Here is a 19,652-nt window from a genome sequence, read left to right as displayed (position 1 = left end):
TATATACAGTATGATATATGTACACAATGTATAGAGAGAGAGAGAGAGAGAGAGAGAGTATTTATACCCCTCACTGTTCATGCTACATTCCATTTTTTCTATATTTTATTCTGTGTATTATTCTGTACATTACTCTACACTTTGTCCATCCTCTTTACTTTGTGTCTGTTCCACTAGACCAACACTGAGGACGATGAGAGACAGCAAGGTCGCTTTTAATTAGTAATTTTATTGGTATTTGGGGAGTTGTGTCTATTCAAACAAAACCAGACGGCCCATAGCATAATTGCAATGTGTCTGACATTGCGAGTGAAGCCACAACAGATCCTGAATGCAATGTCAGCATGAACTCAATGCCAACTACACTGAAGAGGCAAAAGCCAACGGCAGAATTTGAGTTTGCTCTTACCTCTAGGAAAGGAAAGACAAAGCCGATGGTGAAGTTGGACAACCAGTTGAGGCAACCAGCCACAGTGTAGGCAGCCGGTCGGTGTGACTGCTTAAACAGCTCTGCAGTGATCAGGAAAGGCACACCAGCTACACAGATTACACAAAAAAACATTGTAGTATTTTAAAAGAAACATTGACAACATGGTTCACTTCACATACAATTATCTGTTGGTCTGATCTAACCAGGCATCCTATCATAACACAAATCACATTTAACCACTCAGTGCAGTGTGCATCTATTGGGTGTTGTGAAATTAACAATAGCGTCTTCATTCATCAATTAGTTTATCAATATTCCTACTCAGGACTATTGTTTGGCAATCATTCAAAATAAACAGAACAATGATAAAACAAATGATAAACATTCCTCAAGCCCCATTTGCTATTATATTACAGCGTTTTTTCTGCATGCACTTCATTATGTGCTCATTATTACTCAGTGATCATAGATTGACAAGATGTTTGTCTACCTGGAAAAAGTCCAACTCGGAACCACAAGAAACAGAATAGCTCAGCTAGGACTTGTGCAAGTCATTAGTTTGATATGAAGGATCTATGCCATGTTGTCCTAGCTTTAAACACATAATTCTTCATTGTTAGAAGTGAAAGCTATGAAGGAGAAAATATGCATGAGTAAAAGCTCTAATGATGAGCTTTTCAAATGATGTCCTCATTATCTGTGCATGATAATTGCATAGAGGAAGGTTTAATATCGGCAAACCAATAACGAGGCCATAATTTGTCAACATCTGCGGTATGTATGGGGGGGCGTCATTGTGCATGCAAGGTTTTGTCTGAAGGAAACTGTATTCATTGCGGCTAGCTTATGAACAATGAGCCATTAAAAGTCTAATTGCAGCAACAGAAATCCCTGTCCGCATGCCAGGGTATAGATTTTGGCCGGCTTGACGAATGACTCTTTGTAAACCAGGTTCGTTCTAATTCATCATCCTCGCAGGTCCACTCAACGTGGCTCCCAAAGTTGTAAACTATTACCTCTTAATTCACTTCACTCAACTCATCCAGCGTTGGCTACAAACGGCTGTGGGAATGGATGTAGTGTGGCAGTTAAGATTTCCTAATTTACAAGACTAATGAAATACAATATCTCTTCACAGTCAGAGCAGCAGTAGGGAGGGAGTGGTGCTGCTTTTTTTAAAGATTTGGTGCCTGCTATTGTGCAAGCTTCCAGCAGGGAGCAGTGTTATCTTACACACCGACAGACAGCCCAAATCTAGTGCAGTATGTCTGGACTGGAAATGTTCCTATTTCTAAAAGAGGTTTCAAGTGAGATGCAGAGAGGGTTCCTGGAGTGTTTACCTGGACCAATGCAGAAGCCAGCAATAATCCCAACAACGCAGCCCACACTGATGTAGCGCATGAAGGACACCTGTGCCTGTGATTGGTCAAACACAAGTCATAAGTCTGAAGTCACAAGTTGTAAAAATAAGTAGGCTATGCAATTTGCCCAATTTTTCCTGATCATTTTTTTGTATATTATAACATATCCGTGACATGCTACTGACATTTACTACATAATTACTTTCTTGTTTGTACGATAAGTAAACCAGGTTTCCAAACACTAGTTTCCTGAGGACAACATAGTTGATTTTTATTTATTTTTTTTACAAATTATTAGGTAAAGCTTTGTCATTTTAATCTTAAAAAGAATAGGTTCAAAATTTCACAACTGTTTTAAAAACAAAATAGTACAAACATTACTGTAATCATTCTTCCTGTTTATATAGGCTATTAGACGATCTCTCCCTAATGGGATTTCAATGTAAGTCATGGCGGACCAAAGTGTATTAAAAAGTTTATCTGAAGCCATTATGAGGCTTCATCTGTTTGAGTTAGACAAATCAAGGGGATATCTTCCAAATCTTACAGCCTTTTTAGTATAGCATTCTCTCTTTTTGTTAATATGCTTCCTTTGCAGCTAAACAGGGAAACAAAAAGAGGGGATTTAATACTAAAATAAAGACTTTCATTCCACAAGAATTCCACTGAAATTGTTTAAAGGATAACTGATGTTTTTTTTTCAACCTGGACCATATTTTCCGTTGTTTTGTGTGGAAGTCAATGATAGAAATAACAATCTTTGAAATTGGCACAGTATTAAGCCATTAACACTGTAACCAGCAGCCACAGACTTAACCCCAACCGGCCCGTCAGACACCGCCTACCAAGAGCCTGGGTCTGACCGAGGTTTCTGCCTAAAAGGGAGTTTTTCTCGACCACTGTTGCACTGTTGCTTGCTAGGGAGGGAACTACTAGAACTGTTTGGTCCTTGTAAATTACGGAGTATGGTCTAGACCTACTCTATCTGTAAAGTGTCTCAAGATAACTCTTGTTATGAATTGATACTATAAATAAAATTTAATTGAATTGAATTGAACAGACCGAGCTGCAATGTAACTTAACCCTACGGGGCAAATGTTCAGTGTCAGTTTGGTCCAATAAAAGGCTTGGATTATTATTCTAAGTGTCTCACAACACTATGGAAACGATCCCTACAGAGATAGACCTTTTTAAGACCTCTTTGTGTTTAACCAGAAACAGCTCTGAGGTGGCTAGCGCTAAACCCACCAGACTCCATTTAAAAAAAGCAATGCTTTTAGCGTGTATAAAGCCAAATCTATTCACATGTAAATCAGTAGACTATGTGTTGATTTCAACCAAAACTAGAGTAAAACTAAAAGTAAATAGTAGTAAAATAGTTTTATTTTGTTTCTGTTGACTTTGAATGAAGTATATCATACAATGCTAAAATTACTTTTTATTTAATGGAGTCTGGTGGCTTTAACGAAAGGAATTTCGTGGAAAGTTTCTATGTTTAAAAAAAGGATCTTATTCGTTAACAGAAAGGTCAACCTCTTTAGAAATCCTTTCCATAATGTTGTCAGACACTTAGAATATTAATAAGAGCCTGTCAATGGCAAAACAAGCACTTTTATGAAGGTAAATACAAGCTAGACAAGTTCCCCATTAACTTACACTGTAGCTTGTTTTCCGACTTGCCGACTGCAGCAATCTCGCGTAATACTGGACCAATGTTAAAGATTGTTGTTCCCATCAGTCAACATAGGAAAATCCAAGTTTAAAAAATACAGTAGTTACCCCTTTAACTCAGACTCATGTAAGATTTTGATAAACTTTCCAATGTTCAAGGGCACCTACACTTATATGATGTTGTTATGGAGAAAACAAACAACAACCATACCTTAGACACAGCTTTTAGTTCATGCAAATGATTATGTAAATTTGGCAATGTCCTTAGCCCTATTTAAAACAATGTACTGTATGCCCTACGCCATAATCTGCAAGGTAATGTTAATATATTCCTATCAGAGCAGGGTATTAGAAGACATTGCACCTGGAAGAGGACAGTCACTGTGATCCCAGCACAGCAGAGACCCATGAAGAGAAAGCCGCCAATCATCAGAGGTCTCCTGCCAAGACGCTCGATAGTGAAACACTGCAAAACGGACAAAGAGGCAAGAACTGTGACACCATCAAGGGACAAAAAACTTTTTACTTTTCATCCTCTGATCACTTATTTTAATCCATATCATAATTACTGGTGCACCACAGACAATACATACTGAGTATTCCATGTTTCATGTAACATCACACTCAATGACTAGATGAATGAGTAAAAGTACAGTTTAGACGATCTAAAAAAAATTACGTGCTGTTTCACTAATTGTATTTATTCAATGTACATTTTTATGTATCCTACATAGCATGGACCATTGGCCCATACTACAGTACCAATAGACCTTTCTCACAGTTGAGTCATCATAGTCGGAAAAGCACAGGTGAAACACATTTAGTTAACGATGGCTCAGTTCCACCAAGTGTCCCTGTAAGTCATAACAGTGAGCCAGCATGCACAATACAAGGACCCTGGATGCAGCTTACCTAACCTATGTACAAAGTGCTTTTGCTGCTGTGACGACTCAAAATGTCTGCTGTTTAAAAAGGTCTAAAAACTCATCTATTTTGCAAAATTTTTCTCTAAATGAGACTTTATACAGTAAACAACTCACATACAGACCAAAAAAAACAAACAATACACACAAACAATACAAGAAAATACCATAAACTTGTAATGAAAAATACATGATCCTTTATGACTACATGACTGATAAATTATCCCAGTCATGATATGTAACCCTAAACCTCTTTCTAAAGTTCTGCGGTGGGTAAAGAGTTTAACAAGATAGATATTTTACAATACAAAACCAAGAAAATCAGCTCCTTGTCACATTATGTGTTGTGTTTTTACTTGATTGTCATTAGTAATGACTGAAACAATAAGTCAAAATGATCATTTAAGGTCTGCTGTTTAAGCACTACACAACAAATAGAAGTAGGACTGCAAAACAGTCATGAATTAATGAGTCAACGTTTTTTAATGATTGATTGATTGACAGTGAAGTCTATAAAAATGTTTATTTTGTTTTGACAACACACCAAAACCAAAAGACATTAAATTTACAATGATGTAAATTAGAGAAAAACAAGAAATCCTGGATACACTACTCAATTCGTTGTCATAAAATACTGACATAATACTGCGCTCTTATTGTGTTTAGAGTGTGATAATGTCTACTCACCCCCAGCATCCCAGAGATGACCTCAATGGCACCGGTTCCCACAGTTGTGTACTGAATATAAGGTCCTGGGATTCCTGCGTCGCTAAAAATGTCATTTGTGTAGAACCAGATCTGAAATTAACAGTGACATGAAGTCTATTAATATGATGAATATGTCAAACCATAGAAAGACCAACACACACACACACACACACACACACACACACACACACACACACGCTTTTTTAAAAGTCCAACTTTGTCTTTTCATTTTATTAATGAGGAGCCAAAAAGTCGCTCTGTTTATTTAGCGTTTCCCATGATTCATCAAAGTGATCATTATCCTCACGCCGAACATCACTCATGCATTTGAGATACAGCGTTTCATCAGTATGGACTTCTGACAAGTACTCCCCTTGAAATTAATTTGTGTATTCTCATTAATCACACTTTGCTGATGGAACATCCATCATTGATGAGGTGTGGACAAGATCTTGATTGGTGTGGTTAAGTGCTGTCTTGTTGATTTAGTAACCATGCATGTACCATTTCAACACTATTGCAGCACAGCGATCACATGTCTATATCAAAGCAGAAAATATACACAAACTATTTGAAAAACATATTATGATAGCCTTCTGTTCTGTAGAACGATTCTGTTCAAGTGGAAGGACCCACTTCCACCTTCTTACTTATGGTCTTTTGGACAGGGAGGTCATGCATTACTATAGTTGAAAAGGATTTTTACATTAAAAAAAAAATGCAAGCAGAGAAATGTGATTTTACCTATTCATTCATTCTTGTTGCCGTTTCTTTTTCCCATTCTTCATTTACTCATGGTTTAATTTATTTTTAATTGTGAATATATCTATTTACTGTAATTTGTCTTATTTAATAAATAAAGACACACATGTTTCCACTTTACAGTAAACTCTCTTGAAATGTTTGATTTTGTATTTTGTGTCACAGATTTATTACACGTTTGTCTGCATGTTTCAAGTGTTTCTGAGACAGTGGGACCCAGTGGGGTGTCCCCTTGCTGGGAAATGGTACTAGCATGGGAGCCAGCATACATGGAGGTTCCATCCACATGGAGCAATGAGTATAAAGATGTGTTTGACTTTGTTTTTGGACCAGTAGATAATGAGGCGTGGTCCTGTTGCCCCCTGCTTAGTCACTCAGTGGCTGCATGTGGGACTGGGATGTATGGACAGGAGGAGGTGCAGATGGGTGGAGCACAGCTGGGAATGTAGCAATATGACTTACTCTCGTATAATAACTGCACAGTCTTTGAACATCTAAAATGTGAGCACGCACACACACACACACACACACACACACACAAACACACACACACAAAGACAGACAGGACTCAATGTTTTTTACACTTACCGCATCAATGCCAGATAACTGCATGCCAATGTTGACCACCACAATGGTGATGACCTGCCAGCGAACGGAGCGGTCCATTAGCAGGCCCCAAACCGAGACGGTCTGGATAGAGGACAGAGAGCGCTGTTCCTCTTGCATCTCATCCACCTCCGCCTGGATGTCTCCTTTAGGACGGTACCTCTTAAGGGCTAAAAGGAAAAAAGCTTAGTCATCTTTTTAAATTTTGTTTTGTGATCAGATTTTAAAGAAGAGAAAAGAACTGCAGCTTGTTAAGATGAATTATGACACAATATGTACTCTGGAAGAAGAAAAGAAAATGTCCAATTTCTAACCTGCAATGGTGGCGTGAATATTTTCCTTCTCTATCAACAGGTACCGTGGACTTTCTGGAAACCATGGCAACAGCATCAGCTGGATGGTGGTAGGAAACACTACCAAGGAAAGGAGCAAAGGCCAGTGCTCTTCCTGTGTAGTAAAAAAGTACTAATGAGCCTAGAGTCCGTATGTAGTGTTATCTTAATTTTTCTGTGCAGCTGTTTCATACATCAGCAGAACTTTGTCAACAAACACTTATAAAGGATAAAGGAAACAAACTTGAGACATTTCCTTCAAAGTATTGACAGTAGACCTAGCGTTGTTGAACGCCACGATGTTAGTACCTTTCCCAGCAGTTCATGGAGTCCCAGGACCTGAGCGATGAAGACTCCAAGACAAATGTGAATGCTGGGAATGAGGCCTAAGAAGCCTCGCAGGTTCTTGGGGGCGATCTCACCGAGGTACATCGGCACCACACTGAGAGAGATACCTGTGGGGAACAAAGAGAGGGAAAACCTTTGAATATAATGTTTTATTTTATAAATATAAGAATGTGTTAATCCACACAATGGAAAACAAAAAAGAAAACAAATTTTCTTGTCAAAATTTTCTAAACTTGATTTTCACAAGCATTTGTTTTTTTTGTTTGTTTTTTTATGACCAGCTTGATTATACAGTACACTGTATATACTGTATATATATATATATTTATATATATTTAATATATATATATATATATATATATATATATACACAACACATCAATACATTATCCAGTCAATGAAAGTTTTACTATTTAGTGTAACATGGAAAGGATACCAATTCCTAAAAAATTAAATCAAAACATTAGAGGCCATTTAAAATGAAGGACTTCAATTTAACAAAAGCCCATGAAACCGCTTTGCATACTGCAGGTACAAAAAACATTCAGCTACTTTTGTGTCGAGTAAGAATTTGACACATTGTTACAAAATTCAGTCATTCAGGAAACAGACAGGCCTACCTGAGTGTACTCCTGTGATGAAGCGTCCAATAATGACCATCGCAGGCATCCTGCACATTCTGCTGAAACCCAAAAGAGCTCCCCCTATGAACACCAGCACAGTAGATCTCACCAACGTCCCTTTCCTGTTTGAGAATGTTGGGAAAAGATGGATCACTATGTATCACACACACACACACACACACACACACACACACACACACACACACACACACACACACACACACCCACACACACTAACCTTCCATATTTGGTTACCAGTTTGCCCACTAGCAGGGCCCCCATCATCCCACCGATAGCATAGATGGAAACGGTGAGGGAGTACAAGACGGTGAGTTGGTTTTCATCCGGAGTCCAGTTGTAATCTTCTACCAGCGTCTCATTGTAGAAGTCTTTGATGTACTTGTTGAAGAAAGAAATAAGTCAATTTAACATTGTCCAGCAAGGTAAATGATAAATAAATTCATTATCATATTACATAGACCATGTGGAATTACAAGTTTTTGCCCTCTTTTCCCAAGTGTCATATCTTGTTTTTCCAACAAATCCTTTTTTGCTTTTGCAAAAGACTACATATACTTTCAGGATTTGATATATGTACCTCAACACTCCAATAAACATGGCAATGAAATTTGACATCATCAGCCAGTCCCACAGTGCCACGCATCCAACTGTCAACTTTCAAGTCTTGCGATTTCCACCATGTTGGCTGAACGCGGCACTGGGGGATGGGATGAAGACTTGTTTGAATCAGCGGGAGAGGCTGCCGTATTGAGTAGACAGGAAGCTTATTGAGCCCCCACAGTCAAAGTTGTATCAAATTTGACGATAAGGGATCATAAACGGCATGCTTGATAAAATGACAGTGGTTAGTCTTGGGGTGTGACAGAAATTTATGGTAAGGGCCAGCAGCATCAAATCAGATTTCCTTCAGGTTTGTATCTAACAGTGGAGACTCCACTGAGATCAGGCTGTCCTGGAGAGCCCATTACATTAAATCCAATTCATCTCAAGAGACCCAATTCAGTCACTCTCTGTGAGTGAAATGAGACATTAGAAAACTGAAACGAGAGACAGAAAATAAGAGTTTAGTTAGTATTGCTGTTGAGCAGTGTTAGTATTGACACTGATCAACATGTTAAAAGATCAGTTATTTTGTTTGTTAAAAAAGTGAGGATGCAGAGTGATCATTAGAAGGAATGGGTGTGTTATGGTTTCAGTTTTGTTCCTGCTTCTTTTTCTGCATTTGTTGCTTTCTGTTATTCTCCATGTTTCCTTCCTGGTCTTGTGCTGTAGTTTCTGTCTTGTGTTCCCTTTTGAGTGTCTGTATGTTCTGTTTCCTGTTTTATTTTGATAGTTTGGTTTGGCTGTCTTGTCTCTAGTTTTTGTGATTGTCGTCCCTGCCCTCTTGTGATTCAACTGTTGTATCATCTGTTCCTCATTTGCTCGTTACCTCGTGTATTTAACCTCTGTGCTTTCTTTGTCTCTTGTCAGATCCTTTTGTGTGTGTGTGCGTGTGCGTTCTACATTTGTACCACATCCAGTGGCCTGTATTCCCCTGTGAGTTTTTTCCCCTGCCTGTCCTCCTATTTTGTACTCCTGTTTTTGTCTTGCCTTTCTCTTGGCCCTTTTGGATATTTGGACTATGTTTTTTTGTTTTCTTTGGATCCATGCGTTGGTGTGGACATTCTGTTTTTGTAAAACAAATCCTTGTGATACTCTCTCCTGTCTCTGTGTTTGGGTCCTACCTTACCGTCACAGGGTAAGGAAGAGGAGAGTCGTTTTAGTCTGTCAATATTGTTTTAGTAGTTTTAACTGCTTTCTAGAGAAGTCCAGCACCTGACTGGTCAGTTGCTTCTCTATGGAGCTATAACTGGGACAGTAACCTGTGAAATTGAAAATAAAATTTGGCATTGAAACTACAAGTATTGGCACTGAATAATCAACTGAAGAAAAAAAAATCAACTCTTTCGATATTTTTATGCATCATGGTGTTTTTCAGTTTCAATCTTCACACATCATCTTGATTTGGTTTTTCTTTAAATTAGTTTTTTAACGCTTGCAAGATTTTTACAATGTCACTGTTTTCAGTTTCTGTCATTGTTTTGGCGCAGAGGGGTGTGATTTACTAATTTGCATACATTGAGCGACGGCGCGCCCCTCCACCTGAAAACGGCCTTGAGTCTGTCATTCTCGCAGATGCCTGGAATAACTTTATATGGCCATGGCGTTATATCTGCGATGCTTTGACAAGTTCCTGTATGGCCACCAAATCCCAAGTCTCTTTACTTCTGCAGTTGGTTTGTTGATTTTTCTAATATAAGCAGGCAGGTTTAATGTTAACTTTTATTGGACGTTGTGCTGTGTTAGCAGATGTTAGCACGAACACAAGCTAACGTTTATGTTGGCTAATAGCGCATGTCAGCTAACGTTGGCTAAATTATAGCTAGTAACGTTAGCTAATTTCTCCCGCCGGTATCAATCTAAACCTGTCCTAGTATTTTCATGTTCTGTCTTCTAGGAGTTTGAGACCAGTGTTATTGCTGCTGCACAAGGCCTCATAACCGTGCTAACGCAAAATTGGGCCCCACAAACACGAGCATTAGCTACATCAGGTCAAATGAGGTCTTGTTGAACTGCATAGAAATGGTAGACTCGCAGCTCCAACAGATATCCGTAATCAAATTTGCCTTTCTAATATTGTGGTATGTAAATAGAAGACGTTTTGGCTGTTGAGTGTTAAAAAATGCAAAAACTATCAATACCTTCTGTGATTTGTGTATTTATGCCTCTAATGTAATGTAATATATATACAGATTCTTTAAAATAGTCCAGATAGTTTTGTGGGGTGGAGTGTTTGTGGCATGATGTATGGATGGCGATAACATGTGTATATTACTAACTAGTCAAAGTCAAAAGTCAAAGTCTGCTTTATTGTCAATTTCTTCACATGTCAAGACATACAAAGAGATCGAAATTACGTTTCCCTCTATCCCATGGTGTAGACAAGACATTTTACCAATTAGGTCCACAGACAAACATAACATTCAAGTAAACAATATAAAAAGTAAAAATAAGAAGGCACATACAATGAAGAAAATAAGAGCAGCAAAATTTGAGTTGAGAATGTGCAATTGTGCATACAGTAGACAGTCAATATAATAGTGCAAAAGTCAGGCCGATAAATGGCTGAGGTAGTTCTGTTTGACCTAAGTATGCAAGTGGCATAATGGTGCAAGTTATGTAAGAGCAGCAGAAGTGTGTTCAGAAGTGTTTTCAGGACAACAGGACAACAAGTTGCAAAGTGTGCAAGTATACAAGTGGAGTAGTGCAAGTCAGCCATTGTGGGTCCAAAAGTCCAGGATGTATGTAGCTGAGGTGGAGGGGGGAGAGAGTTCAGCATCCTAACAGCCTGGTGTATGAAGCTGTTGGTGAGTCGGTGGTGCGGGACGCAGGCTTCTGTACCCTCTTCCCAGAGGGCAGTTGATCAACAAATTGTGAGCGGGGTGACTTGCATCACTCACAATTGGTTCGCCTTGCGGGGGAGGTGGAGGTGTAAATGTCCTTCAGGGAGGGGATTGAGCACAAATAACCCTCCAGCTGTGTTCACTATGCGCTGCAGGGCTTTCCTGAGTATTCAGTGCAGCTTCCGCCCACACAGCAACAGCTGGAGAGATGCTCTCAATGGTGCCTCGGTAGAATGTGGTTATGATGGCTGGTGGAGCACTTACTCGCCTGAGTTTCCGCAGGAAGTACGCGGCGCTGAACTTTCTTCGCCAGTGATGCAGTGTTGGTGGTCCAGGAGAGGTCTTCACTGATGTGCACCCCCAGGTATTTGGTGCTGCTCACTCTCTCCACCGCAGCACCGTCGATGGTCAGTGGCAGGTGTTGGATGTGACCTCTCCGGAAGTCAACAACAATCTCCTTAGTCTTGCTGACATTCAGCAGGAGGTTGTTGTCCCTGCACCACGTGGTCAGAAGGTCGACTTCCAACCTGTATTGAGTCTCGTCGCCCTTGGTGATGAGACCCACCAGAGTTGTGTCGTCAGCAAATTTCACTGTGTGGTTTTTGCTGTAGGTTGCAGTGCAGTGAAGAGCAGAGGGCTGAGCACGCAGCCTTGAGGGGCCCCCGTGCTCAGTGTGATGCTGTTTGAGATATTAATGCCAACACGTACTGCTTGAGGCCTTTGACAGAGGAAGTCCAGTAGCCAGTTGCAGAGGTAGGTACTGAGTCCCAGTTTGTCAAGTTTGCAGATGAGTTGTTGTGGTATTATGGTGTTGAATGCAGAACTGAAGTCTATACTTAAGTCTACTTAAGTCTTCAAGACTTAAGCTTACTTAAGTAGACTTAAGTAAGTCTACTTAAGTCTTGAAGAGGAATGCCTGCTAGATCTCTCCAACAGTCTGCATTTATTTTGTACCACTCCGTAGTTTGTCTCATAAATTGTAATTTCCCCACTGGGGATCAATAAACGGCTTATTACTATTAGTGGGGCCAAGAAACTCCATTTCTAAGCTATGCCTTGGTCAAGAGCTTTGGCAGTAGAATCGACCTAACGTTTGTTTTATGTATAATATAGTTTTCTCTCAGTCTGTCAAGGTGAGGGACCTCATCCCCAACCCTGCTTGGCTGAATTCCAACTCTTCCGCATCGAAAGGCGTGGTGGTACAGCTTTTATTAATCAAATATACATATACAGTATGCTGAAATGCTTAATGTTACAAACTTTAGGCTTCCCTAGAGTGGTTTGTAATGGAGAAAAGCGTTTTTTACTGTTCTTTTTGGAAGAGAAGCCAAGAAAGGAACTGCATGTGATATTAACATTATGAAGTACAAGTCACCATTGAATAAGTCTAATATCAATATATTGTCAAGTTGAAAATCTAGTCATCTCCTGCTGAAGTGTTTGCAAATTCTGTTGCTCTGGTGGCTGCACTGAATTCTGCTGTGCTGGGGGCCAATGCTGCTGAATATTTTGCGTAAGCATGGTTATGAGGCCTTGTGCCGCAGCAATAACACTGGCCTCATACTCCTAGAAGACAATATGAAGAAAAACCTAAATAGGACAGATTTAGATTGATCCCGGTGGGAGAAATTAGCTTACGTTACTATTAGCTACAATTAAGCCAACGTTCGCTGACATGTGCTATTGGCCAACATTAACGTTAGCTTGTGTTTGCGCTAATATCTGCCAACACAGCACAATATCCATTAATTATAAAATATATTGGAAAGAATAAACCAACTGCAGAAGTAAAGAGACTTACTTCAGATTTGGTGGCTGTAGGTGAACTTGTCAAAGTCAACGCAGATATAACCCTATGGCCCTATAAGGTTATTCCAGGCATCTGTGAGGATGACGGACTCAAGGCCGTTTTTACTGTTGGAGGCGTGCGCCCTAGGCGCCCTAGTTACTCTCACGAGTATGCAAATTATCGGTAAATTGCGCCCTCTTTGTCAGTCCCCTCAAACCACGCCCCTCTGCGCCAAAACAGAGACAGAAAGTTGAAACTGAAAACAGTGACATTAGGCTCGTTCGAGATAAACTGCGGCTCACCTGTATGGTGGATGAGAGCAGGCGGCAGAAGCAGGGAGCGGTGACAAAAAGCTGCGGTAAAGTCTGACAGTTTCCAGCCGTTTGCTGCAGCCTTCAGACTGAACAGGAAGTGACAAACACTGGTGCGATTCCAATTCAATAAAATATAATCAGACCAGAGCAGCTCTCAAAATGCTCTACATGCGATCTGTTGCTGATTTAACAGACGGTAGATTATCCGTGCTTTGAACAGATTTAGTCTCTCTGACTTCTATACGTCACTATCAGCCACACATGTTCTGTAGAGAATATGATTTTAAATCAGACAAATAGCAGTTAAAGCAGTTAAGTTTTTTATATAATATATATATATATATATAAATAAAGGAGTATTAAAGTGTGTACCTTATGTCCAAACGTGACATACTTCTGATCACTGATACCTCAGATTTAATCATAATACAACATTGCATATATTGGCATGTGAATAAAGAGACATTCTAACACTAAAAATCTGCAACACAAATTAAACATCCTCTCAAAAGCTTATACAGAACTCTAGGGGATATTCAGGATGAGTGAACATCTGTGTCCTGTGACTTCATTACACAATGCATGGCTTTATACTTTAAGTCTAATTTTAAGGTCAGGAATGTTCAGACACTCAGGCACATCATCAGAGGGACCAGGAAGAAATTAGATATGTCTGAGTGTGTGAACAGAGAGGGAGGAGAAAAAGAGGAGAACATCTTTCCTTTGCCTAGAGGTGTAATTTATTACATCGTAATGTATTAGGATACAATATTTCCATCTTTCGCAAAATTCAGCTTTGGCTTGATGAACTACAAGGTCCTGTGATTTCGGTCCCTTGTGTCTCACATCTGAAATCACCTTGTGCATAAGTTTATACCTGGTATTAAAGCCCTAAGATGTGAATGTACCCAGGACGCATTGAAAATGCATTGAGACCTGATCACTCAGACCACATTCGGAGTTGGTCTAGGCCCACACCTTGTAAAAATAATGGACAAAGCTGCAGAGTCTGAAAAGGGTTTTGTCTTTAATTTTGACTCTCTTACTATGTGTTGTCACTTCATCAAAGTTAATTATAACATTTGGTTTGCCAAAAAATGTCTTTTCAATGTAGGGTGGGGGTGGGTGGCCTTGACCAACTACCAATTTGTTTGAAATGATGTCTCTCTCTCTAATGGGTGGGCCAAATTCTCTGGGCGGGCAAAACAGAAAAGGGATGTAACCTTGTCTCTTATGACCTCATAAGGACCAACATTCCAGATCGGCCCATCTGAGCTTTCATTTTCTCAAAGGTAGAGCAGGATACCCAGGGCTCGCTTTACACATTTCACCATTTCTAGCCACTGGGAGACCATAGGCAGGCTGGGGGAAAGCATATTAATGTGTAAAAAAAAAAAAATAATAATCATGCCATGGGAACTTTAAAGTATTTATCATGGCACAGAAACCACTCGGTGTGCTGCCTGCTCTTACATTCCCAGCTATGTTGACCTCTGTGCCCTGCGGTTGCCTGAAAAAATCCCTTCAACTGTTCTGGTGAGTCTTAAGAAACTGAAATAAGTACTCTGCGGTCTCATGATGTAAAGTTCAGAAGCCCCTGCTGGGATACACAGGCCTTTTGGAACAAGTTATCATTTAAACAGGCTCAACCTGGTACACTATAACATGCCTAAAAGATGTTTGTGTGATTTCAGAGGGATCTAATAATGATCCAATACGCTGGATATCTGTTTATAAACCTTATTAAGTGGATCATGTACTCCATCAGTCACTTAGGACTGGCATGTTTTATAGTGGCGCAGGGTCATGGCAAATTTTTTCTGCTACATTATCAAAAATAGGGCAGATGCACAATTGCTTCACCAAAAACACCACCACGAGAAATGGCTTAGAAACGCAGACACCAAAATCAGGGTAAGAAATAAATAAAGCTAACGTTACGAGGAACATGAGCAGGCTAGCTACTAACAGGCAGGCTAGGTCCAAGCCACATTTCCACCCTGACAGAGTGAAACATAAGACTAGAAAAAGGCGTTCAGGTAGTGTGTTGTAGGGTGGCTACAATAAATCATAGGCTCTTGTTATCTAAAATATTTTCAATGTAAATGACTTCATTTCTATATGATTTCGACAATGTGGACGAGGTCTTTATAAAGCACAATTTGTTTGGATACGAGAATTACACGCGCGCGCAGCAGAGGTGTGTTACAACACGCAGCACATGCACCTGACTGGGAAAGATACCGCTACGCTCGTTTCTGTAAGTAGGCTACAATGAAACCTAAAACTAAACTTGTATCAATACCAATCACCTGTCAACAGGCTTTCACATGTAGGTAGCCATATAGTTTAATCTGACCTGTCTGGGCCGTTCACTCTCGTCTACCGAGCTGTTTACACGAAAACAGCTCTAATCTACTGTAAATAGCAAATGACAGACAAGCAAAAACAAAAGCTGTTTTGTAGTCTGTTTATTGTAGTTTGCCACAAATCTTGAAATTTGGACATTTTTGTAAACTTGGATGATGGTGCTAATATGGGAGTTGAAAAGTCACTTTGTGACATTCAAAGACACATGAATTACTTCTTATTTACATTATTTTAGTTTTGTTTATACTAAGCATAATTGTGCCATGATAACGAGATTGCATGTGATGTAATTGCAACACCTGAAAATATGCCTCATTGTGTGTGAATATAGAAGTAAAATATAAGAAGTTTTAAAAAGGTCATGTTCATTCTGCTTCTGTGAAAAAGGACACTGAACTTGTCACGTGCCAAGTGGGGCCAAAGCAGCAGGTGCAGCTCTTTCAGAACAGTACCATACACTGGCTAGTTAAGCAGCTCACATGCTTCACAGATGTGTGTGTGTGGGGGGGGGAGGGGGGGGGGAGGGGGTCTATGGCCAGACAGGAACGGTTCACAGCCTAGTCACTCCACACCAAATTGGACATTGTATAAACAGAGCCGAGCACATGATGGATAACACAGGACATCGATGACATGGTAAGGCTCACAGCATCTTCTGAATTTGATACACAAACCTGCATGATTTCACATGACAACTAAATGCAATCTTATCTTTGCTATGGAATTAACTTTTATTTCCTAATGTTCCATTTATTTATTTCCTTCTACATATTTCTGAATTTTTGTATGCAAATTGGCGGGCGTGGCTATCTCTCACATTCAGAACTTAGCCGTGGTGGGCTTTACCTAGCGCTCAGTCACCTATTCTGGGGTAAATAAACCCAAATCTAGAGCTGATTTGAGGGAACAACATGACTGGGAGTTTTCAAGGCTCTGTACCCAGCATGCAGTCACCTATTCTGGGGTAATTAGACCACCAACTACCACTTACCTGACAGAGCACCGTGAGTTGCTGGTCAGTCTGTATCCACTGCTCTTTGACACAGGGTTAAGGTTAGGATGGCCGAATGGTCAGGGGATAGGACCTGTACAGATGGGGTTACGTTACCTCATGGGAGGTGATCCAAAAAAGCCTATGTGGTCGGAACTACGGGATGTCGGAGAAGAGGGTTTATTGTTTTCAAAACAAAGGCACGTCGGACTAGTGGGCTGTAGGACCAAAGGGACATTTTCGGATTATTAAGAGGTCGGAACAATGACATGGCAGCGTTGACACAACATTATCTAAAGTGTTGTTAAGTGAGCTAACGGACAAACGACTGCTCTAATTCACATTAAACTGAACCTAAGAAATTACCACAGTTACCCCAGAATAGGTGACTATGTGCTCGGTACAGAGCCCTGCAAACTGACGGTCGTGTTGCTCCGTCAGGTCAGCGCTATTTCGTGGTTCAGTTACCCCAGAATAGGCAAATGCGCTGGGTGGAGCCCCATGAGCTGCGGGTTGTGGTGCACTCTCACTTCATCAACCTTATTTTGCTCACGGTTCTGTTCTGAATGTGAGAGCCACGCCCCCTGATTTGCATAAGGATTGGAAATTAATTACCTCATTTATTTATTTCAAAGGCATATTTCTTTATTTATTTATGCATTTATTCATTCAATATTGAATAAAATGGCATTCCATACTTTACTATGTCGATTAAGAAATAAAAGTTATCCATAGCGTATTCTGAGATTATTTGGGGTCCTTGGGTTAGGTGTGAAAACTATTTTAATACTTGGGTTGATGACGGACAGCGGTGAGAATGATGATTATTGCATTGTTGATGTTGGTGATGTGGTAATGACACAAACCTGTGCAGGAGAGTTGACGACTGCCAAGTTGAAGCCATAGAGCATGGAGCTACCAAACGAGGCCAGGAAAGCCACCGCCAGCAGAGGCTTTGTAAGATGCTGAAGAGAAGATGACGAGATGTCAGATACCAACAGAAGCTACACGATAAAATCTCCAAAGGCCTGTTAGCTACATTTAATGTGAGATCACAGAAATTAGTTAACACAACTTAGCTTAAAGCATTTGTCTTTGAAAGAACGTTTTACGTGGCTGTGACCTGGCCAGTGGAGTGGGGTGGGTGGTTATGGTCGCAGTGGACATGACACATGCCATTTGGTGTGGAATATCCGGGTTCAATTCCCACTGCTACACATCAACCAATGTGTCCCTGAGCAAGACACTTAACCCATAGTTGCTCCAGAGGCGTGTGGCCTCTGAAATTTATGGCAATTGTAAGTCACTTTGGATAAAGGCGTCAGCTAAATGACATGTAATGTAATGTAATGGATTTTCCCAAATAAAATGTTCCTTTAGTTTCTACCGCTGTGCATACACATGGTACAAGCCTTTTGAGACCGCGCACGAGCCCCCCCCTGCCCCTTAACACAGTTGCTGGTAACCAAGGAGATGCGGAGGATTAACAAAACATGATGGACTCTTCAGAAGAGATAATTATCTTCAGTTTCGTCACTTCAGTCACCGCTACAATCTCCCGAACATAGCCATACTGAGAAATACAGAGAGAGTTATGTGGAGCTGATCGTCTTAATGAGCTTTGCAGCAACACATTTGGCAAAAGCTTGAATGTAACGGATGTTTATTAATATCAAAAAGTTACTTTGTTTTTGTTATGGCACCCTAATATAAATAAAGTAAAGCAATTGTCTGAATAAAATGCACTATATTAAAGCTAAACTAAATATACAAGTTCTATTCTGGACTTGTCTGCAGCCTGCAAACAGATTAGTTCACTCTGAATGCATATTTTGCAGCATTCTTAGAAGTGTGGCTATATGTTGCATATGAGTCTGTGATCTTTGGACTTCACAGCAAAGCTGAACAGGCACCAAGCAGCATGTGATAGAATCAGAATAGGTGAAACGAACTGGCAGCTAAACACAGGCCATATCCAACTAGCCTGCTCACTGGTACCATAAACACATTAGCCTTGGGAAAGGCACTTTGATTAGATGACCAAAACACCAGTTTGCAGGAAACAGACTTTATGAAGCGACAAAAGCTCCATTTCTCAGGTAGCTCTGCTCTTGTAGCTGTTTGATAAAAGATGACAACTAAAGCTTGTAGAAAGGATTAAAACATCAGCTGGGTACTTCTGTTGACCACGCTGAAGTCACATGAGCCTCACACTGCATTTCAAAAGGATGGGGGCAGTGTACTCTATTTTGATTAGGAACGACCTGCAGCTACCCTCTTGGCTGCCGTCCTGCATTCCAGCACACAGATCTTAGCTGACCTCTACGGTACAGGGTCAGTGGGATAATAATGTGTGGATGGAGCATAGACAAAACTGGTAGCGGCAACACACAACAACACCGCCCATCAACAACTCTGTGATGTTTTCATCATTAGGGTTTTAAAAAAACTCAACTATTCTTATATATCAGCAAGCCAAAGGAATCCACTAACTTGAAAATCTAGGATATTGGTGTTAGTACAAGGAGCAGATAGAGGAGGCTCTGACTCTGCTCTGACTGAACAATAACAGCATAGATGCCTTAAAGAAACCTAATTTAGCTGGTTAATAGCCTGATGGACAGAATCAGACAACTACACGTGAAAATAGCTCACACAAGACAATGCTGCCCAGTCTGCATTCAATTTAGGGTGATTATCTGTCGGATGTGCAGCTCTTTATTTGTTACATCAGTTTGGTCAAAGCTCTTTTAAAAGCCACTTTGTCTCAAGACTTTTACTAGAGTTGTTACAGTCATTTTTTATTTTTGTTGGTTGGATTTTTAATTGGTTTAAGTCCAATTAAATACTGTTGTGTGTGTATATATAAGTTATAATGAAATCAAAATCCAAGACACCACATATATACAAATACTGAAAATAATATATATGAATATGTATGAATATATATATATATATAT

General features: G+C 40.0%; 1 protein-coding gene across 1 annotated transcript in view; it reads right to left on the bottom strand.

The window, feature by feature from the left end:
* slc2a15b (solute carrier family 2 member 15b) overlaps positions 1-19,652 on the bottom strand; it is a gene marked incomplete in the record, with an annotated part of 22,638 nt that overhangs the window by 2,537 nt on the left and 449 nt on the right. The window contains 10 exon segments of the mRNA XM_032543335.1: positions 410-537; positions 1,771-1,846; positions 3,827-3,928; positions 5,073-5,183; positions 6,444-6,631; positions 6,776-6,908; positions 7,103-7,248; positions 7,762-7,886; positions 8,003-8,163; positions 17,559-17,657. Of these exon segments, the coding sequence (XP_032399226.1) occupies positions 410-537; positions 1,771-1,846; positions 3,827-3,928; positions 5,073-5,183; positions 6,444-6,631; positions 6,776-6,908; positions 7,103-7,248; positions 7,762-7,886; positions 8,003-8,163; positions 17,559-17,657 (1,269 nt within the window).

This window comes from Etheostoma spectabile, chromosome 2, assembly GCF_008692095.1.
Source record: "Etheostoma spectabile isolate EspeVRDwgs_2016 chromosome 2, UIUC_Espe_1.0, whole genome shotgun sequence".
In the NCBI taxonomy this organism is placed as follows: domain Eukaryota; kingdom Metazoa; phylum Chordata; class Actinopteri; order Perciformes; family Percidae; genus Etheostoma; species Etheostoma spectabile.
Note: the sequence above shows the minus strand (reverse complement) of the source record. Positions and strands in the feature narration are given on the sequence as shown.